The sequence below is a fragment of the Numenius arquata genome, chromosome W (assembly GCF_964106895.1).
Source record: "Numenius arquata chromosome W, bNumArq3.hap1.1, whole genome shotgun sequence".
Taxonomy (NCBI): domain Eukaryota; kingdom Metazoa; phylum Chordata; class Aves; order Charadriiformes; family Scolopacidae; genus Numenius; species Numenius arquata.
In genome coordinates this window covers 9,134,984-9,156,580 of record NC_133615.1, presented here as the reverse complement: position 1 = coordinate 9,156,580, position 21,597 = coordinate 9,134,984, and the positions used below count along the sequence as shown (strand labels likewise).

General features: G+C 44.2%; 1 protein-coding gene across 1 annotated transcript in view; it reads left to right on the top strand.

Moving 5' to 3' along the window:
• LOC141476630 (E3 ubiquitin-protein ligase RNF38-like) overlaps window positions 1-21,597 on the top strand; it is a 203,746-nt gene that overhangs the window by 178,987 nt on the left and 3,162 nt on the right. Inside the window, 5 exon segments of the mRNA XM_074165410.1 lie at window positions 3,229-3,399; window positions 10,254-10,415; window positions 15,177-15,283; window positions 18,296-18,380; window positions 20,595-20,716. Of these exon segments, the coding sequence (XP_074021511.1) occupies window positions 3,229-3,399; window positions 10,254-10,415; window positions 15,177-15,283; window positions 18,296-18,380; window positions 20,595-20,716 (647 nt within the window).

Genomic DNA, 21,597 nt, shown 5'->3' with positions numbered 1-21,597 from the left:
TGCACGCGTGTGTCTCTCTCTTCCTCTCTGTCTGTGCGAGGTTCTCTGTCTCTCTGTGTCTGTGTACGTGCCTGTTTGTCTCTGCATTTGTGTGCCTGTCCATCTCTCTTCCTTTGCAACTGTGTGCACGTCTCTCTTCCACTGCATCTTTGTGTGCGTGCATCCATCTGGCCTCCTCTGCATCTGTCTGTGCACTCCTCTCTCTGCATTTGCATGCACATGGCCCCCCTGTGTCTGTCTCCTGTCTGTCTCCATCTCTCTCTCTCTTTGTCTCTGTCTCTTGCTGATGCTTTTTCTCTCTCTCATTCTGCCACTTGCTCTCTTTCTTGCTCTCTCTTCTCCGCTGTCTTCTGCTCTCTTGCACTTTTGTGCAGGCTTTCTCTTACATTTCCTGTGTCATTCTGTCTTGATTACACTTTCTCACTCTCATTCTCTCTCGCTGTTTCTCTCACTTTCTCTTCCTTTCTCTCTTTCTCTTTTTCTTCCTTTATCCTTCTATTTCTTTCTTCCTCCTTTCTTTCTCACTCTCTCTCTCTCATATTTGTGCTATTCTCTCTCCTCCCCTCTTTTTCCCTCTCTCTCTTCCTGTCTCTTCCCCCTGTCTTGTTCACTTTATCTCCCTCTTGCACTTTCTTTTTCTCTCTGCCTCTCTCTCTCTCATCCTATCTTTCTTTTGCTTTCTCCCTCGATCCCCTCTCCTTCTCTCACTTTGTCTCTGTCTCTCTCTCGCTCACTCTCTCTCTTTGTGATGTGGTCTGGAAAAGTCAGCCTGTAAAATGAAAACTTTTCAATAAACTTCTGAAAAGACTTTTCTCTCTTATATTGCTCTATTAAACTGTCTTCATCTCAACCCATGAGTTTTTTTTCCTTTTTCTCCCTCTTCTCCCTATCCTACTGGGGAGGGAGGGGAGTGAGTGAATGGCTGCATGGTCCTAGTTGCTGGATGGGGTTAAACCACGACACCTTGTTTACATAATAGAATTGATGCTTATTTTTTAAAAGCTCATTTTGAGTTGTACTTTTAATGGTCAGAAACGTAAAAGGAATGCCAGATATTCTGGCAACTGATTAAAAAAAGCAGTTGAAAGAATGCAAATATGGGGTCTTGTTCCTGGATGTGTAGAGATGGAAGTAAAACTGAGCACTTCCATGAAGTGAGTTCCTATTCTCCCTACCACCACCTTGATTCCTGAGAGTTCAAACTTTATTGACTCACACTATATTTTGGACACACAACTTCACAGAGGAGAGGTCTGCTTTTACTGGAAACTCTGTCTCTGGGTGATGACTTTATAGGTCAGAGGAAGAGTTTTCACTCCAGAGCATAAGGCTCCCCTCAAAACATGAAAATGAGCAGAACTTTTAAGGCTAGTTATAACTCAGAATCATAGACTCATAGAATGGTTTGGATGCGAAGAATAATAACAAGGGGTTTACAGGTACGTTGGCCAGAAAAGGAAGAAAATGTACCTGTCGCTACAGGCCCTGGCAAAAATTCTTCTTCTGTCTTTCTTATAAGCCCTCAATATATTGAAAGGCTACAATAAGATCTCCCCAGAGCCTTCTCTTCTCCAGGCTGAACAACCCCAACTCTCTCAGCCTTTCTTCACAGGAGAGGTGCTCCATCCCTCTGATCATTTTCATGGCCCTCCGCTGGACTCACTCCAACAGGTCCATGTTTTTCTTCTACTGAGGGCCCCAGAACTGGATGCAGTACTCCAGGTGGGGTCTCACCAGAACTGAGTCAAGGGGGATAATCGCCTCCCTCAACCTGCTGGCCATGCTTCTTTTGATGCGGACCAGGATGCAATTGGCTTTCTGGGCTACAGGCGCACATTGCCAGCTCATGTCCAATTTTTCATCCACCAGTATGCCCAAGTCCTTCTCCTCAGGGCTACTCTCAATCCCTTCATCCCCCAGCCTCTACTGATATCAGGGATTGCCCCAACCCAGAAGCAGGACCGTGCACTTGGCCTTGTTTAACTTCATGAGGTTTCCATGGGCCCGCTTCTCCAGCCTGTCAAGGTCCCTCTGGATGGCATCCCGTCCCTCAGGTGTGTCAACCACACCGCTCAGCTTGAAGTCATCTGTAAATTTTCAGAGGGTGCACTTAATTCCACTATGGCATTGATGAAGATATTAAACATTACTGATCCCAGTACAGACCCCTGATGGACACCACTTGTCACTGGTCTCCATCTGGACATTGAGCCGTTGACCTATTCCTACCAATTCCTCATCCACTGAACAGTCCACCCATCAAATTCATATCTCTCCAATTTAGAGAGAAGGATGTTGTGGGGGACCATGTTAAAGGTCTTACAGAAATCTAGATGATGACATTTGTATCTCTTCCCTTGTCCACTGATGTAGTCACTCCACTTACCTTCCCTTTGCCCATCCTTAAGGCAGGGCTGTCACTCAGCCTGGGACAGTGCACAATACCACACATCAATCTCCTGCTCACATTCCCAGGTACTGCACTGCCTGTTGAGCTCCTCTTGTTACATAGCTACTTGTCTGAAGAGTTCTTCCAGCTGGACACACTTTTGCAGCTATGACATACACTGCTGCCTTCAGGTGCTAGGGGGACTTCCAGTTACTGGAGCTCCATGCAGCCTGAGGTCTGGACAGCTATATCGGTCGTTAGGAGGTCTGTTTTGGGGGGAGATGTCAGCATAAGTAGGCTGTAGTGCTTCCATTTGGGTTACAGTCACAGCCTTGCAGTTGCGGCAGATGGACACCATTTTCTTTCAGAAGATCACCTCGAAGTCCCAGGACAGAAGAGAAAGGGACAGCAGGTACCAGCAAGAGGAGGAGGAAGAGAAGAGGGACAACTTCCCGCAACAGAGTTGTTTAGGGCACAATCTGACATTTAGGAATCCTTCAGTTCCAACTAGTGATTGTTTTCTTGGCATGTGTCTGTAAACGTAATATATGGGAAGAATAGAAGCTACTATGGTAAGTAAACCTGCTCCCCGCTTGGGAGTCTGTGCCTGGTAATGCAGAGTGAACACCCCCCAATTCCTATTGACTTCACCTGAAGTAAAAAGCCCTTTGCACCTTGCAAGTGTAAGTGGTAGCATCACACTTTTAGATCCTGTTCTGTACTAGAATCACTGTTCATTGAGTTTCTGAATGAATTATTGTGTGGGTTGTGATTGTAAGACTGCTTTCTTTTGATAATCTCCTCTCACTCTAGATGTAAAAATGTTCATTTTCTTTCAGATGCTTCAGACGTGCTCAGTCCAACATCTACCTGTACCATATGCAGCGTTCCCACCTCTGATTTCTAACGACTCATTCCTTTTGCACCCTCCTCACATCTCTCCGCATCATCCGTCTCATCTGCCACCTCCAGGGCAATTTGTTCCCTTCCAAGCACAGCAGTCACGTTCAGTAAGTAACGCTTCTTATCCCCTCTCCTAAAATATCTGGGGGTTGATCAGCAAATAACGCTCTTGTCCTTCTAATAACATTCTGGTTGAGAGAAAAAATTGATTTGGAGTAAGTAATAGGGTTTTGTAGTAGTGTTACCTGAGCAAGACTTAGTCTGAAGAAAAAAAATAAAAGTATTGTTTGAAATTCATTTTGATTCTCTTAAGATTTCCTCAGTTGTTGACCATTTCCCTGGAGGCCTGTACTCCTGCCAGTCTGACATAAGTTTGCTTTATGTACTGTTTCTGCAGGTGGTGTTCTTCCAGAAAGTAAAAGAGAATATAGAGACCTAAGTGTAGTGCAGCAGTGGTCCCAGAGAAAAAAAACTTTGCAGAGTCCAGAAAGCACAAAGCATTATTTCTGTTGCATACTTCTACCACATTAATACACAGTTTATTTAAAGTGACCACTGTATCCCCCTCCAAACACTAGTGTGAAAAGTGTTCTATGTGAAAAGCCTTCTATGGCCTACCGGAACTTCTTTTCCTCCCTTTCTTATGGAAATTGACTCTTTTCACTTAAACAACCTTGGCTGAAAAGTTAACACCTTCATAATAGGGCTTATGCAATCATAAGATAAGATGCTATTATAGACACGAGGGTAAAAAAAAAAAAAAAATCACATTTTGTAATTTCCACTTACAAATCTTCTGCCAGGCACCTTTGTGCCTGTTTCGTTGGAGCTCAACCAATATTTCATTAATATCAAAACACAAAATAATTTCAATATTATTAACAAATACTGCTCAGTGTGTTTTCAGCAGTAACAAATACTGTTGTGTTGAACGTCAGGTATTGGCACTATTATAATAATTTCATTATAGGCATGGGGGAATGGTTCTGCATAGTTTTCTCTGGTAACCAGAATATCTTCCCTCTTAACTTAGATTGCTAATTTAGCTTCAAAAAGAATTCCCCTTGTTAACTTTCAGCTCTGTTTGATAGCTTGATTTTTTACTGTCAAGTTTTACTAAAAGAATTACTGCCTTAAAAATGCTGATTATATAAAGTTTGTTCAGCAGAATGGGGAAACAACTTTCCTTTTCCTTTGCTTCCACAAGATGACTTTCATACCTGACTGTTTGGAAGCATGTGGAATTCAGTACTGGGAAAAGAAGGGTGAATAAGTGAAACAGCAGAGTTAAGGTTTTCCTGAAAAATGAGACCAAAATGAGCTGAGATTTGAAATGATTTTTCAAAAGCATAGCTTCCAGATAATGTATCTAGCCTAAACATGGCAATAGATTATTTATAAGTACAAATCATGGTGCTTATAATGAAGATTTTTACTTCACAGGGAAATGCCAAATTGTTTTTATAAGAAGCTTCTTAATTCTTCATACATCAGTGTGCCTTCAATTATTCCTTATGGTAGTGAAGCAGAAATATTTTCACAGAATCACAGAATAGTAGAGCTTGGAAGGGACCTTCGGAAATCATCTAGTCCAACCCCCCTGCCATAGCAGGATCACCTAGAGCAGGCTGGACAGGAACACATCCAGGCGAGTTTTGAAGATCTCCAGAGAAGGAGACTCCACAACCTCTCTGGGCAGTCTGTTCCAGTGCTCTGGCACCCTCAAAGTAAACAAGTTTTTCCTTATGATCAGATGGAATTTCCTGTGTTCCAGTTTGTGTTCATTGACCCTTGTCCTGTCACTGGGCACCACTGAAAAGAGTCTGGCCCCATCCTCTTGAGACCCGCCCTTTAGATATTTATAAGCATTGATGAGATCTCCTCTCAGTCTTCTCTTCTCCAGGCTAAACAGACCCAGGTCTCTCAGCCTTTCCTCATAAGACAGGTGCTCCATTCCCTTGATCATCTTTGTAGTCCTCCGTTGGACTCTCTCCAGAAGTTCCCCGTCTTTCTTGAACTGGGGGGCCCAGAACTGGACACAGTACGCCAGATGTGGCCTCACCAGGGCAGAGTAGAGGGGGAGGATGACCTCCCTCGACCTGCTGGCCACACTCTTTTTAATGCACCCCAGGAGACCATTGGCCTTCTTGGCCACAAGGGGACATTGCTGCCTCATGGTCAACTTGTTGTCCACCAGGACTCCAAGGTCTCTCTCTGCAGAGCTGCTTTCCAGCAGGTCAGCCCCTAACCTGTACCAGTGTATGGGACTATTCCTCCCTAGGTACACCACTCTACACTTGTCCTTTTTGAATTCCATTAGGTTCCTCATCGCCCAACTTTCTAGCCTGTCGAAGTGTCATTGAATGGCAGCACAGCCTTCTGGTGTGTCAGCCGCTCCTCCCAGTTTTGTGTCATCAGCATAGTTGCTGAGGGTACACTCTGTCCACTCATCCAGGTCACTGATGAATATATTGAACAAGACCGGACCCAGTACTGACCCCTGGGGAACACTGCTAGTTACAGGCCTCCAACTGGACTCTGCACTGCTGATCACAACCCTCTGAGCTCTGCCACTCAGCCAGTTCTCAATCCACCTCACTGTCCATTCATCTAACCCACACTTCCTAAGCTTACATATGAGGATGTTACGGGAGACAGTGTCAAAAGCCTTGCTGAAGTCAAGGTAGACAACATCCACTGCTCTCCCCGCATCCACCCAGCCAGTCATTCCATCGTAGAAGGCTATCAGATTGGTCAAGCATGATTTCCCCTTGGTGAATCCATTTTGACCACTCCCGATAACCTTGTCTTCCTCTACAATCTATTTTCTTCAGCTTGTGAACATGTGTCTATTAAGAAAGTCAGTTGCTGACTCCTGCTGGGGTCAGGAGCGCAGGTAGTGTTTTCCTCTTTCATCCTAGTCGCAGGGAAGGATGAGGAAAGTAACAAAAAGAGCCAGCAGATCAATACCTGGGTCCAAGCCTGGTGTGAGAGGCACAACTTTGGGTTTTTTGAAAACAGGAAGGTTTACATGACACCAGGCCTACTGGAGACAGATGGGGTACACCTGTCTCAAAAAGGGGAGGGGGTCTTTTTGCAGGAGTTGGCAGGGCTCATCAAACAGTCTTTAAACTAAGTTTGAAGGGGGAAGAGGGGGAAATCCATCAGCAGAGACGCAAGGGTCATCGATGGATTAGGAACTATGGCTGTGCCTGGGAATGGTCAGGTAGAAGTTAGGCCTTCCTACACCAAAAAGGTGGTGGGACCAGTAGCCCAGCTGAAATGCTTTTACACTAATGCACGCAGCACAGGCAAGAAACAGGAGGAGCTGGAAGCCATTGGGCAGCAGGAAAGCTATGATGTAGTCACCATCACAGAAACGTGGTGGGATGACTCGCATGACTGGAGTGCTGCAACGGATGGCTACAAACTCTTCAGAAGGGACAGGCAAGCAAGGAGAGGTGGTGGGGTGGCCCTGTATGTTAGGGAGGGTTACAAATGTCAAGAACTAATTGAGGGTAACAGTAGGTTTGAGTGCCTATGGGTAAGAATGAGGGGGAGGGCCAGCAAGGCTGATATCATGGTGGGAGTCTGTTATAGACCGCCCAACCAGGAGGTAGAGATAGATGAAATATTCTATAAGCAGCTGGGAGAAATCTCAAGATCACTTGCCCTTGTCCTGGTGGGAGACTTCAATCTACCAGATATCAGCTGGGCACACAATACAGGTGAGAGGGAACAGTCTAGGAGGTTCCTGGAGTGTGTTGGGGATAACTTCCTGACACAGCTGGTGAGGGAGCCGACTAGGGAGGGAGCCCTGCTGGGTCTGCTGTTTGTGAATAGAGAAGGACTTGTGGGGGATGTGATGGTTGGAGGCCAACTTGGGCACAGTGACCATGAAACGATAGAGTTCTCAATTCTCAGGGAAGCAAGGAGGGGAGCCAGCAGGACTGCCACCATGGACTTCCAAAGGGCAGACTTTGTTCTTTTCAGGAACCTGCTTGACAGAGTCCCCTGGGAGGCAGCCCTGAAGGGCAAAGGAGTCCAGGAAGGCTGGATGTTTTTCAAGGAGGAAGTCTTAAAAGCGCAGGAGCAGGCTGTCCCTGTGTGCTGTAAGGCAAGCCATTGGGGGAAAAGACCGGCCTGGCCGAACAAAGAGATAGGGTCACAAATCAGGGAAAAAAGGAGAGTTTATGGCCTTTGGGAAAAGGGGCAGGCCACTCAGGAAGATTACAAAGGTGTTGTAAGGCTATGTAGGGAAAAAGTTAGAAAGGCCAAAGCCCAGCTAGAACCTAACCTGGCCTTGCATGTTAAGAACAATAAAAAGACTTTCTATAAATATATTAGTAACAAGAGGAGGACTCGGGAGAACCTCCATCCTCTATTGGATGTGGGAGGTAACATAGTGACAAAGGATGAGGAGAAGGCTGAGGTACTTAATGCCTTCTTTGCCTCTGTCTTTAGTAGCAGAGTAGGTTGTTGGTCCAGAGTAGGTCCATATAGAGCCAGAATATGCAGGGATACAATGAGGAAGGCTAGGGAACGCTTGGAATTGAACCTGGCAAGGGATGTCAAGGACAAGAAGAAGGGCTTCTTCAAGTACATCAGCAGGAAGACTAGGGAAAATGTGGGCCCGCTGCTGAATGAGGTAGGTACCCTGGTGACAGAGGATGCAGAGAAGGCAGAGCTACTGAATGCATTCTTTCCTTCAGTCTTTACTGCTAAGGCCGGCCCTCAGGAACCCCAGACCCTGGAGGTAGAAGACAGAGCATGGAGTAAGGAACACTCTATCTCGATCGCGGAGGATAGGGTAAGAGATCATTTAAGCAAACTTGACACCCACAAATCCATGGGCCCTGATGGGATGCACCCGCAAGTGCTGAGGGAGGTGGCAGATGTTATTGCAAAATCTTCAATATCTTCAAAAAGGGCAAGAAGGAGGACCCAGGACAGTACAGTTGAGTCAGCCTCACCTCCATCCCTGGAAAGGTCATGGAACAGCGCATCCTGGATGTCATCTCTTAGCATGTAGAAGAAAAAAAGGTCATCGGGAGTGGTCAGCATGGATTCACCAAGGGGAAATCATGCTTGACCAATCTGATAGCCTTCTACGATGGAATGACTGGCTGGGTGGATGAGGGGAGAGCAGTGGATGTTGTCTACCTTGACTTCAGCAAGGCTTTTGACGCTGTCTCCCATAACATCCTCATATGTAAGCTTAGGAAGTGTGGGTTAGATGAATGGACAGTGAGGTGGATTGAGAACTGGCTGAGTGGCAGAGCTCAGAGGGTTGTGGTCAGCGGTGCAGAGTCCAGTTGGAGGCCTGTAACTAGCAGTGTTCCCCAGGGGTCAGTACTGGGTCCGATCTTGTTCAATATATTCATCAGTGACCTGGATGAGTGGACAGAGTGTACCCTCAGCAACTATGCTGATGACACAAAACTGGGAGGAGCGGCTGACACACCAGAAGGCTGTGCTGCCATTCAATGACACTTCGACAGGCTAGAAAGTTGGGCGATGAGGAACCTAATGGAATTCAAAAAGGACAAGTGTAGAGTGGTGTACCTAGGGAGGAATAGTCCCATACACTGGTACAGGTTAGGGGCTGACCTGCTGGAAAGCAGCTCTGCAGAGAGAGACCTTGGAGTCCTGGTGGACAACAAGTTGACCATGAGGCAGCAATGTCCCCTTGTGGCCAAGAAGGCCAATGGTCTCCTGGGGTGCATTAAAAAGAGTGTGGCCAGCAGGTCGAGGGAGGTCATCCTCCCCCTCTACTCTGCCCTGGTGAGGCCACATCTGGCGTACTGTGTCCAGTTCTGGGCCCCCCAGTTCAAGAAAGACGGGGAACTTCTGGAGAGAGTCCAACGGAGGACTACAAAGATGATCAAGGGAATGGAGCACCTCTCTTATGAGGAAAGGCTGAGAGACCTGGGTCTGTTTAGCCTGGAGAAGAGAAGACTGAGAGGAGATCTCATCAATGCTTATAAATATCTAAAGGGCGGGTCTCAAGAGGATGGGGCCAGACTCTTTTCAGTGGTGCCCAGTGACAGGACAAGGGTCAATGAACACAAACTGGAACACAGGAAATTCCATCTGATCATAAGGAAAAACTTGTTTACTTTGAGGGTGCCAGAGCACTGGAACAGACTGCCCAGAGAGGTTGTGGAGTCTCCTTCTCTGGAGATCTTCAAAACCCGCCTGGATGTGTTCCTGTCCAGCCTGCTCTAGGTGATCCTGCTATGGCAGGGGGGTTGGACTAGATGATTTCCGAAGGTCCCTTCCAAGCTCTACTATTCTGTGATTCTGTATATAGCAATCAGTTTCTGCTGCACCTTCCTTTTCACACCTTTCCTCGGCTCTGGTGTGTGTTCTTCATGGGCGTCAGGAAAATCTGCTCTGTTGTGGGTTCTTCCATGGGCTGGAGTTCTATCAGGAAAATCTACTCTGTCATGGGTTCTCAATGGGCCACAGTTCCTTTGGGAAATATTAATCTGTTCCAATGTGGATCCTCTGTGGTCTTCAGAGAATATCTGCTTTGGTGCTGTGGAGCACCTCCTCATCATCCTTCTCCTTCTCTGACCATGGTTTTCCCTCTCCTGTTTCTCACTCTTCTTTGTTCCCTCTTACTCTCCATCCAGCTTTTTTTTTTCCCTTTCTTAAATAGTTTTTCACAGAGGCACCACCAGCACTGCTGATTGGCTCAGCTTTTGCCTCTGTCAGTCCATTGCGAAGCCAGCTGGAACCAGCTGTGTGCAGCACAAGGCAGCCCCTTAGTTCTTCCCTCAGAGGCCACCCCTGCAGCCTCCCCAGTACCAAAACTTTGCCATGTATACTAAGTACAATGCCATAAAATTTCCACAACTCTTCAGAACATATAATTGGAGTTATGCTTTTTTGCTACTAAAAAATAAATTTAAAAACTAGTTTTCTATTAATACAACAAACCCTGTGTTTCTTTTAGCAACTTCAAAGGATAGAGAATGAAGTAGAACTGCTTGGAGAACATCTTCCTATAGGAAGCTTTACCTACCCTCCATCAAGTCATCCTCCGACACTGACTTCCTCAGCTCCTATCCAGTTCTTAACCCATGATCCTTTACACCAAGAGGTTTCATTTGGAGTTGTAAGTATTACTTTTGTACTACATCCTCATGCGTGATGAGTTCAATTTCTTGATCTTTGCTTTAAGTTATAACATAACATTTTATTGAATAATTGCATTTTTGCAATCGAATTTCATTAGTGGCTGCAGCAGTGGAAAGTCAGGGTGTTGTGGTTTGGGCCAGACTAGCCACTGAAAAGAACGACAGATGCTCTCACCCACCTCTCTCTCCAAGGAGAGGAGGGAGAGAGAAAAAGAGACTTATGAGTTTAGAAGAAACTAAACTACTTTAATGAAATATTAAGAATAAAATAAAAAGGAAATAATGAAATATATACAATATATACAAAACCATATCAAGCTCCCAGGATGATGATCACATCACCAGCAGGCACTGGGGAAGTCCCTGACTGGACTCAGCAATTGACAGGAACTGGATTACGGATCTGGATTCAGGAATGCATGGATCGGGATCAAAGGCAGATGAACAGACAGAGTTCTCCTTGGACACCAGCCATTGAGGAAAGAGGGCTGACCCTTTGATCCCTCAGCTTTTATACTGAGTGTTGTTGTGTCGCGACGGAGGGAAGACAGGGACACTCAATATGAGTGATCAGCAAGCTTCGTTTATTGAATAGTACAGCCGTCTTTTATGCTTCGTTATAATTAGCTAATACATATTCTGCAATACATCTTTCTGATTGGCCTGTCCTCCAAACTTCAACCCCGCCCTTAGTTCCTTCTTTACAGTTACTTTCATCCTCTTTTCCCATGCCTGAGCAGCTGCAATCTCCCTGTTATCGTACAACAGTTACAGTCAAGGACAGGGTATCCTTGCCAGCTCAGCAGTTACAGGAGCTGAGTCCGATGTTTCCCAAGCTCCCGCTCAGCCAGCTGGACCATGTCTACGAGACCCTTCTCAGCTAGCCAGTCTCCCACAATTCCCCCGTTTTTATTTTGGGCAAGCAATACCTTTTCGGTGACTTGTTCAACTTTCTTAACTACACATCCCAGTATTACACGTGCTGCTATCAAAATCAGTATAAAGAACCTAGGGTAGAAAGAGATCGTCTATTTCTAGTATGATTTCTGAGGGTATGTATATCTGGAGCAAGCAGTGTTAGTTGGCCCAGATAGCAGGGGCCTCCAAAAGCTCTTCAGGTGTGGTCGCCAGTGTGCTCAACAGCAGGTCTCACCCATCGGCTAGGAACCCAGATGGTACCTGTAGCAGTAGAAGCACAGACATAACCACGTCCTACGTAAACCACCTCTGCAGGACCCACCCATTGTCTGTTATAGTCCATCGCAAAAGGGGTGACTTGCGAGCAAGAGTCAATCCCCCTACTCCCGCAACTGTGGCATTGGTCGGGTATGTTGGCCATTGAGCCGGCCATTTCCGTGTACTGATTATAGAAACATCGGCACCAGTATCCAAAAGTGCGACAAGTGAGATGGTTTGGTCGCCGTACTGCACCGTAACCGATCGTTGTGGCCGTTGGCGCAGGCCGATAGTTAGCAAGGCCATTTGTCCCGTAGATCCAAAACCACCTTGCCCTCGAGGTTGCTCCTGCAGCGGTTGAAGGGCCCCCGCAAGATGTGGCAGGGGAATCAACTGTGCTACCTTAGTGCCTTTAGCTACGAAAAGTGGTGGGAACAGCGTCTGAGCCATAATTTGAATCTCTCCGTAAAAGTCCTTATCAATCAGTCCCACCAAAACATTAAGTCCCAGCATAGTGGCAGATGAACGCCCTATAAGTAGCGCTCCGACCGCTTGTCCATTAATACAGATTGGTCCCTGTGTGCCGGTAGCAATTCTGACAGGTTTCGAGTCCAGTAGGGTGCAATCTACTGCTGTTGCCAGGTCCAGTCCAAGGCTTCCGCTTGTGGCTGGCCGGAGAGGAAGGGGTTGTGTGCTGCTGGGTAGGCAGCCGCTTTTTGTGTCGGCGCGGGGCGGCTTTTCCCGCTGGGTCGTCCGTTTCCCAATCCAGCTCGACGACAGGCAGCTTCGTTGTGAGTGTCTGATCGACAGTTCTTGCACCACATGGAGTTGGCATTGCAGTCCCGCCTCATGTGTCCGGCGACGCCGCAACGGAAGCACCGCAAACGAGGTGGGCCGCGGGCATTTGACCGCCCAGCGGAGGTTTGCAAAGGAGCAAGGGCTGCTAAAACCTGACTCTGCGTAGCCTGCGCGTGTTCCTTTAAACTATTCCCTAGCTCCTTTACTGCCTCAACTAACATTGCCTGTGGCCCCACCGGTACCTGTGCCATTCTTTCTAGTCCTTCCTCGATGGTCCATGTCCCTGGCAATGTAGCCAAGATGTTACGCGTGGCCGGGCCGGATTACTATTTTGTATAGCACACTGCTTTAGTATAGTGCCTTTGAGATAATCGGGCACCCCGGCCGCCTGTATGGCGTTTGCTACTCGATCGATAAACAAACCAAATGGCTCCTCTCTTCCTTGCTTAATACCCATATATGAAGGGATTCCTTTTTTTTTTTTTTTTTTTTTTTTTTTGCTCAGCTCGGTGTTGCAACGGGGCATTAGCGACTGCCCGCCACGGCTTTATCAACTTTTTGGCTGTTTTATTATCGCATATAACTTCGTCAAGCAATTTATCCCCATATTTACGCCATTCCTCGTGTTCAAAAACCGTATCTGGATTATCAAAGCAACCTCTCGCTACTCCATACGCTAATAACCCAGGCAACTCCCTTTTACAATCTATACCCTGAACGCTCCGCTTTTCTAAAAAGCATTTGAGCAAATCGTACGCCGCTTGTCTATTCATACCTTCGTTATCTATACCCTGAATGCTCCGCTTTTCTAAAAAGCATTTGAGCAAATCATACGCTGCTTGTCTATTCATACCTTCGTCAGCGCTGTTGCAGCCTTTGCAGACCTCGGCGGTGCGTGGCCGGCGGGACCCTCTGTAGGTGCTCCCGGGTGTGGGGATTAATCCCTTAATCCCTTTCGCCTCCTGCGCTGCTTTCAGGACCGGTACCCAGGCTCTGTCGACTCGTGGCTCGCAGGTTCAGCCCTCTCTAGGGTCCCTGTTTCGGGCGCCATTTGTCGCGACGGAGGGAAGACAGAGTCACTCAATATGAGTGATCAGCAAGCTTCGTTTATTGAATAGTACAGCCGTCTTTTATGCTTCGTTATAATTAGCTAATACATATTCTGCAATACATCTTTCTGATTGGCCTGTCCTCCAAACTTCAACCCCGCCCTTAGTTCCTTCTTTACAGTTACTTTCATCCTCTTTTCCCATGCCTGAGCAGCTGCAATCTCCCTGTTATCGTACAACAGTTACAGTCAAGGACAGGGTGTCCTTGCCAGCTCAGCAGTTACAGGAGCCGAGTCCGATGTTTCCCAAGCTCCCGCTCAGCCAGCTGGACCATGTCTACGAGACCCTTCTCAGCTAGCCAGTCTCCCACATTGTTGCAGATAGGATGGAATACACTGTTGGTCAGTTTTGGGTCACCTGTCCTGTCCTCTCCTCCCCGCAGGTGTGACCCCACTATGCTCTTCTGCTTCTAACCCTCCAACAGGGCAAATAACAAAGTTAGCTGACCTTCATTGTTACAGCAATAAGAATAAGCAAGAGCCTCTCTGCACACCATTCCTTGGCAAAAATTATAAATAACCAGGTCTTATCTCTCTGGGACCAAACAGTGTCTGGACAATATGCTGTTAAATTCAGAGAGTTTCAGAGAGTTCAGTTAGTTAGAAGAGGCTTAGCTGCAAAGCAAAATTGCTGAACAGAAAATTGGTTCTGTTTTACCTCAAACCAGGACACAGGGTTAAACTTACTTCATATAGTCTGAAGACTCAAACTTGGAAAAATGAAAACATGCTAACAAAATCTTTGAGTGATCTTTTTTCATAAAAGTAAATGTCTCAAGGCCTCGAATATCATTTCAGTAGTGGTGTGTGAATTTTGGTTCTAAAAATCTGCTAACATTTTTTTTTCACTATTGAGTATTTTTAGGAAAATACAATTTATGTCTAAATTGCAATTCTTTACCTGCTCCCATTTTAGTAGTCAGTGCAAGATGTTTTAAACAGTTATGCTGATGACTTATGTAAGTAATGTAAAGAGCTTTGCATGCAAATCAAAACAGGAAAATAGTCTTTTTTCTCCTATGGAAAGAATGCATTCAAACTGTAAACTTGATTGTCTTTTTAGGCACTATATCTGTATGCAGTTGAAAGGCCCCTCCTCCCAAAAGTGAATGTAATTGAGCCCAACTATGAATGTGGTTTCTTTATTGATTTTAAACCTTGCTCTTTATTTGAAGTGGTTTTGCTGTGGAGCATCCTTGCAGTGCCCCCTAATGGATATTTGGCTTATACCAGTGAAAGAACTGTGTATATGTTGTTTAAAACTCTCATTCCTACCCAACCAGCTGCACAAGCCAGCGCATTGCACCCGATCGGAAGCCCTCAGCTTTTGGTTTGCAGCATGTTCACCAATTCAAATCCTGCCTGTCCAAACCAGCTCATATATAGGCTAAGCCTTACAAAATACTCATTAGCTAGCTTGCAAGGGTTTTTGGTTAGCATTGTTACTTTTTTTCCTGTTGGATAGTATAATTATATATTACTGATGGGATTTGATGGTCAAAACAATTATTTGAAAAAGCTTGTATTTTTTGGCTTGGACAGGACTGGATTTTTTTGGATAATGCCTTATTTAAAATGTATTTCAGCATTCACTTTTCATTTAATATCATTATTAAATAAAACAAGAAAATATTGAATTCTTTCTTCCTTTTTACAGCCTTACCCACCTTTTATGCCTCGAAGACTCACAGGGCGCAGTAGATACCGATCACAGCAACCAATATCACCACACTCGTATCGTCCCAGCCTGTTACCATATGTGCTGTAAGTCCAAAGCACATTGTACTCATAGACTACTAAATAACTCTGTAAGCTAGTTGATCCCCTCAATGTATTTTATGTTTGGGCTCTACCACAGGGTACAGACAGTTTAGACAATCCCAAGGAATAAGAAAACTTGTAGTTATATTTAAAGCTTCCAGTCTATTTGAACAGCATACATACCTGAGCAAGGAAAAAACAAGTACAAGTGAACAGTTTGATGATAATGTAGTTTTGGGATCTGCTATGCCTCTTCTTTCTATTGAAATCTCCTTAAAAATGTTCAATGTAGAATGGTTACACTTGGTTCTTGGATAATAGTTATGATTTATACCCATGGTTACATCCTGAAGTCTACTTATGTAGGATAAAGATCTAACAGTCCTTACAAAAAAAACCCAACCCAAAACAGGAAAATCAATTTACTCTTAATTAATTACTGAAACATAATGAAGGGAGCCTTCTGGGTGTGGGTGTGTTTCTCGGTTTGGGGGGGGGGGTTCCTCTGAACTGATAATCTGTTACAGTTTTTGAACTTCTGCACCTGATTAACCATATATGGAAGAGAAGGGATGGGAGAAGTAACATTAAGGGATTATCAGTAACCTTTTAAAGTAGATCCCATCTACTGTAGTTTAGATGTGTGACGTGGAATTTATTTGTCTTTGTAGGTTCCATTTTTGAAATAAATACAAAATGCTGAGAAAAATTAGGATTTATTTTAAAAGTGTCATTGACAAGGAGATAATCCAACTGTTGTTTTGCCACATCTATAGTTTCTGACTCCGCAGTTTGACTTGCATCAAAATAGCACCAGGATATATGATTCAGTGAAGTCGTTAAACTTTGCATTGTGCATTCTGACAAAGTATGCTCTGATGTTATAGCCTCTTGCCTGTTTACTCAGGGACAGTGTGTCACAATCATTCTTGATTCATTTAATTAGATGACATTTATAGTGCTGTGGATTTTTTATTTCTATGATTGTGCATTAAACTTTGATCCATATTTCTATCTTTGGATGGAGATGCTATTTTAACTTAAAAGAAAGAACAGAAAAATGACACGCTCTTGCCTTCATATTTGAAGAGGTTCTTTTCTGGCCAAATCCATGTTATATGGGAATGTATAGTTGGGTCTGCTGTCGATGTAGAAGTTGGCTCAGTACTATATTGTAATTATCTTTGTTATGTGTATTATCGAAAAGGAGACGGAGGGGCAACATCATTGCTCTCTACAGCTTCTTGCAGAGGGTAATCATGGAATCACGGAATTGTCAGAGTTGGAAGGGACCTCTAGAGATCATCTAGTCCAACTCCCCTGCTGAAGCAGGATTGCCTAGAGCACATTACTCAGGACTGCATCCAGGCGGGTCCTGAAGATCTTCAGGGAAGGGGACTCCACGACATCCCTGGGCAGCCTGTTCCAGTGCTCTGTCACCCTCACTGTAAAGAAGTTTCTCCTCATATTTGAATGGAACTTCCTATGTTCCAGCTTGTGCCCGTTGCCCCTCGTCCTGTCACTGGGAACCACTGAAAAGAGTCCAGCTCCATCTTCCTTCAACCCACCCTTTAGGTAATTGTAAACATTAATAAGGTCTCCCCTCAGCCTTCCCTTCTCCAGGCTAAAGAGCCCCGGCTCTCTCAGCCTTTCCTCATAAGGGAGATGCTCCAATCCCTTAATCATCTTTGTTGCCCTTTGCTGGACTCTCTCCAGTAGTTCCCTGTCTCTCTTGAACTGGGGAGCCCAGAACTGGATGCAGTATTCCAGTTGTGGCCTCACCAGTGCAGAGTAGAGGGGAAGAATGACCTCCCTCGACCTACTGGCCACACTCTTCCCTGTGCAGCCCAGGATCCCATTGGCCCTCTTGGCAACAAGGGCACATTGCTGGCTCATGGAAAGTTTGCTATCCACCAGGACCCCCAGATCCTTCTCCTCAGAAGTGCTTTCCAGAAGATCCATCCCTAACCTGTATTGGTGCCTGGGGTTCTTCCTCCCCAGGTGCAGGACCCTACACTTGCCCTTGTTGAACCTCATTAGGTTCTTCTCTGCCCAGCTCTCCAGCCTGTTCAGGTCACGCTGGATGGCGGCACAGCCCTCTGGAGTGTCAGCCATCCCTCCCAGTTTGGTATCATCAGCAAACTTGCTGAGGATACACTCTGTCCCCTCATCCAGGTCATTGATGAATATGTTGAACAGGACTGGGCTGAGTAAGTGGAGAGGGAGGTCCTGATATCTTCTCCCTGATATCTAGTGACAGGACGCATGGGAATGGTTCAAAGCTGCATCAGAGGAGGTTCAGACTTGACATTAGGAAACATTTCTTTAACAAGAGGGTGGTCAAACACTAGAACAGGCTTCCTAGAGAGGTGGTCGATGTCAGTGTTTAAGAGGCATTTGGACAATACCCTTAATAACATGCTTTAACTTTTGGTCAGCTCTATAGTGGTCAGGCAGTTGGACTAGATGATCTTTGTAGGTCCTTTCCAACTGGAACCATTCCATTCTATTCTATTCTATTCTATTCTATTCTATTCTATTCTATTCTATTCTATTCTATTCCATTCTATTCTATTCTATTCTATTCTAGTGCTTGAATGCTTTTTTATTGGGGAGCTAAGTGAACTTGGGTTATTTATCTTTGTTGATATTCTGTCTCTTTAAATAAGTCAAATTTAAAACCAGAAACTCTGTTCAATATTAATTCTGTGATGCAGGCTATCAAGAGATTAATTTCGGTAATAACACTGAGCCTTACTATAAGTATGAGTTGTCATAGCAATATACATGGAATTTAAAAATGCAATACAGCGAGTATCAAAAAGTGGCACAATTAGTTTTCCTTTGACTCCTTTACTTTGAATTTTAATTCTTAATTTCAAATTTAACCTTTTTACTGATTCTTAGAATTTGTGGTTTAAGAAGGATCAATAACATAACTCTACTTCTGCCATATGTTTGCATGCTTTCCTTCAGGCAGATGTTGAGTCTTACTGTTGTTTGCTCTTCTGGCAGATCAGTGCTTCCAGTGCCACCTGCAGTTGGACCAGCTTTCAGTTTTGAGTTGGACATGGAAGATGGAGAGGTAGAAAACTACGAGGTTGGTGTGTAAAGTACAAATTCATGAGGAGCAGAGGTTAAATCAATACATGAACTTAAACAGTCTTTTGTTTTTCAAAGACAAAACTGAGATTAAATAAATGTAATGTTTATGAAGACAGAATTTAGAAATATTTTTTCATACTAGTTTCTAACACTGAATGTTAGAAACACTCTTATTTTGTATCTGTTGCCTTTCCCCAGAATCTGTCCTTTCAGATTAGTGATGGTTAAATTCCTCAACCTTCCATTCTATATCAGAATCAGAATCAGAATCAGAATCGTAGTGGTTGGAAGGGACCTCAGAGATCATCGAGTCCAACCAACAGTAAAAAAAAAAAAAAAAAAAAAAAACAAAAACCCACAAAACACCACAAACAAAACCACCACCCACCACCTGAACACACAACACAACAACCAAACCAAAAACCATCACCCACCCACACAGCACCCCACCACAAACCAGTAATCTTGGACACTAGAGCATGCCCTGAAGAACCATGTCTACACGTTTCTTAAATACCTCCAGGGATGGTGACTCCACCACCTCCCTGGGCAGCCCATTCCAATGCCTGATAACCCTTTCAGTAAAGAAATGTTTCCTAATATCCAACCTGAACTTCCCCTGGCGCAACTTGAAGCCATTACCCCTTGTCCTATCATCTGTGACTTGGGAGAAGAGACCGACCCCCGTCTCTCTACAGCCTCCTTTCAGGTATTTGTACAGAACAATAAGGTCTCCCCTCAGTCTCCTCTTCCCCAGACTGAACAACCCCAGCTCCCTCAGCCTCTCCTCATAAGACTTGTGCTCCAGACCCCTCACCAGCTTCGTTGCCCTTCTCTGGACCCGCTCCAGCACCTCAATGTCCCTCTTGTGGTAGGGGGCCCAAAACTGGACACAGTACTCGAGGTGGGGTCTCACCAGTGCCGAGTACAGGGGGACGATCACCTCTCGGTCCCTACTTGCCACACTGTTCTTGATACAGGCCAGGATGCTGGCTCTTCTCAGATGTGACTCTTCTTTTTGCATTTTGCTTGATTTTTAAATATTGAGCATAAATAACCTATTCTTTTGAATATGCTGTAACAGTGCTTTTTATGTGCCTTGCTGACATTACAGATTATTGTTAACATTATAGGATGAATTCAGGTAAATGTGATGTTGGCAAGAATCTCTTAATATATATTTTCTCTTGACAATAAGGCGAGTACAGCAAGTCACATATTTTGAAATAAAATGTCAGTGATATCTTAGATAACTGAGGGCTGATCCCAACTCTTGTCCTTGCTGCTTCTCAGGCTGTTGGATTCCCATCAGATTCTGTTCAGAAAACCTCAGCTGCTGCCTACCCCTCCTCATGTATCTATTTCTCCTTCCTTCTGCTTAAAGCTGTGTATTTGTGCAGTTGCATAGCATTTAGAGTGTAATGACAAGATATCCTATAATGCTTCTTGTGCTAGTTAAAAGAAGCATCATATTGTAGCTGACCTTGGGCTCCAGGTTTTGGGCTATTTGAATATCTGTACTCTTTGCATCTTTCATCAAATCTCTTAACTTCTGTGCTTCAGTTTTGATCAAGTTGATACTGATGCTTTTCTGGAGCCCCTCATGAGGGAGCAGAAATTATTTACATGAGGAGCACTTAGGTACAATGTTCTACCTGTATGAACAAGTACAAAATTTAATCAGAAATTGTTTCTATTCAGTTTGATGTCATGCCTTTGTTTCCAAAGGTTCAGCGTAAAATCTCCATGTCTCAATTCAGTTAGCCCAATAAGTGAAATGGGAGTCAAAAGTTGTCCCTTTAAACTCATTGTATATTCCCAGAAAGCAAGTTTGTCAACATTTTCTTCTGGTTACTCACACGACTGTGTAGGGAGTGGGGGAAGGGGGGTTCATTTCCAAAGCAAAACATGTATCAAGCTGTGAATACAGCTGCAGGAGTGATTAACAGTTAGGTCATGGATATTTGGAAATCCAAAAGATACTATCTTATGCAGTTCAGAAGGATTCATTAATGATCAAACTTTGAAAGACATCTTTCCATAGTCCTTGCAGTTGTAGAGAGAGAGAAGTAAGACTAAATGTGTCTTGATGGAGAGGTGGATTGTGCTACCTGGTGGGACAGTGACATGGCAGAAGAAATCACTTCTGGTAGAGCTGGAGCTTGTTTGAGCAATGAATGTTAAAAAGTCCAAATTCCTTGTTTCGTAGGCACTGCTGAATTTGGCAGAACGTCTAGGAGAAGCCAAACCTCGAGGACTGACAAAGGCAGACATTGAACAGCTTCCATCTTACAGGTTCAATCCAAGCAATCATCAATCGGAACAGACATTGTAAGTACATCTATCTCAAATTTACATACTTTACATTATGTGTTTCCATTCCTTCAGGCTGCAGCCTCAACTAGGCAAATACTGTTACACAAGTGCTCTAAAAGCACTCAAATAAAAAAGATAAATTCCTTAAACCATTTTTCAAATCAAATACAATTTATCTTGGCTTTAAAATTCTGCATAGGCTTACTTCAATTAGATGTTCAAATTTAGTTATTCAGTATTTTTAAAAAGTTTTCCAAATTTTTGTTTAGCATACTAGATATTAAATGGCCATCATCAACTTGGAATTCAGCCTATATTGAAATATTTTCGAGTTACTAAAATTTCAAGTGGTCCTGGAAGAGCTTTTGACAGTCTTTGAGGTTTGCAGTTATATTTTCTTATTTTTAAGACTAATTCTGTTTGAAAGAGCTACGTAACAGAGAAATGAGATATAGATGGGAGGCAGTGAAAGTGATATACAGTGCTGTCAAATGTTTTAAAATGAACAGATGAGTTTTTTTCTCTGATCTTCCACTTAGAGCAAACTTCAATGTTATTTTTAACATAGTAGGTAAAAATAAAAGTACCAGAGAACTTACGCTGATGATGTCCCCGGGGAAGAAATGTGTTTATAAAACATGTACAACATAATATAGATGTAATTTAAGGAGAAATTTTTCATAGTAAAAAATGTGTGTGATCTTTAATAAATTATGACTTTGAGAAATACTCAAAGCAAGTTTTCTGGTTTTTATTTTAATATAGCTAAAATGAAAGTTAAAACTGAAAGAAATATGCTATAGGGTTTGCACTACCTGTTTATATCAGCAGGCATGAACTCTAGTATTTTGAATTATGGTAATACAATCTATTTACTGCTTGGGCTGGTGAACTCC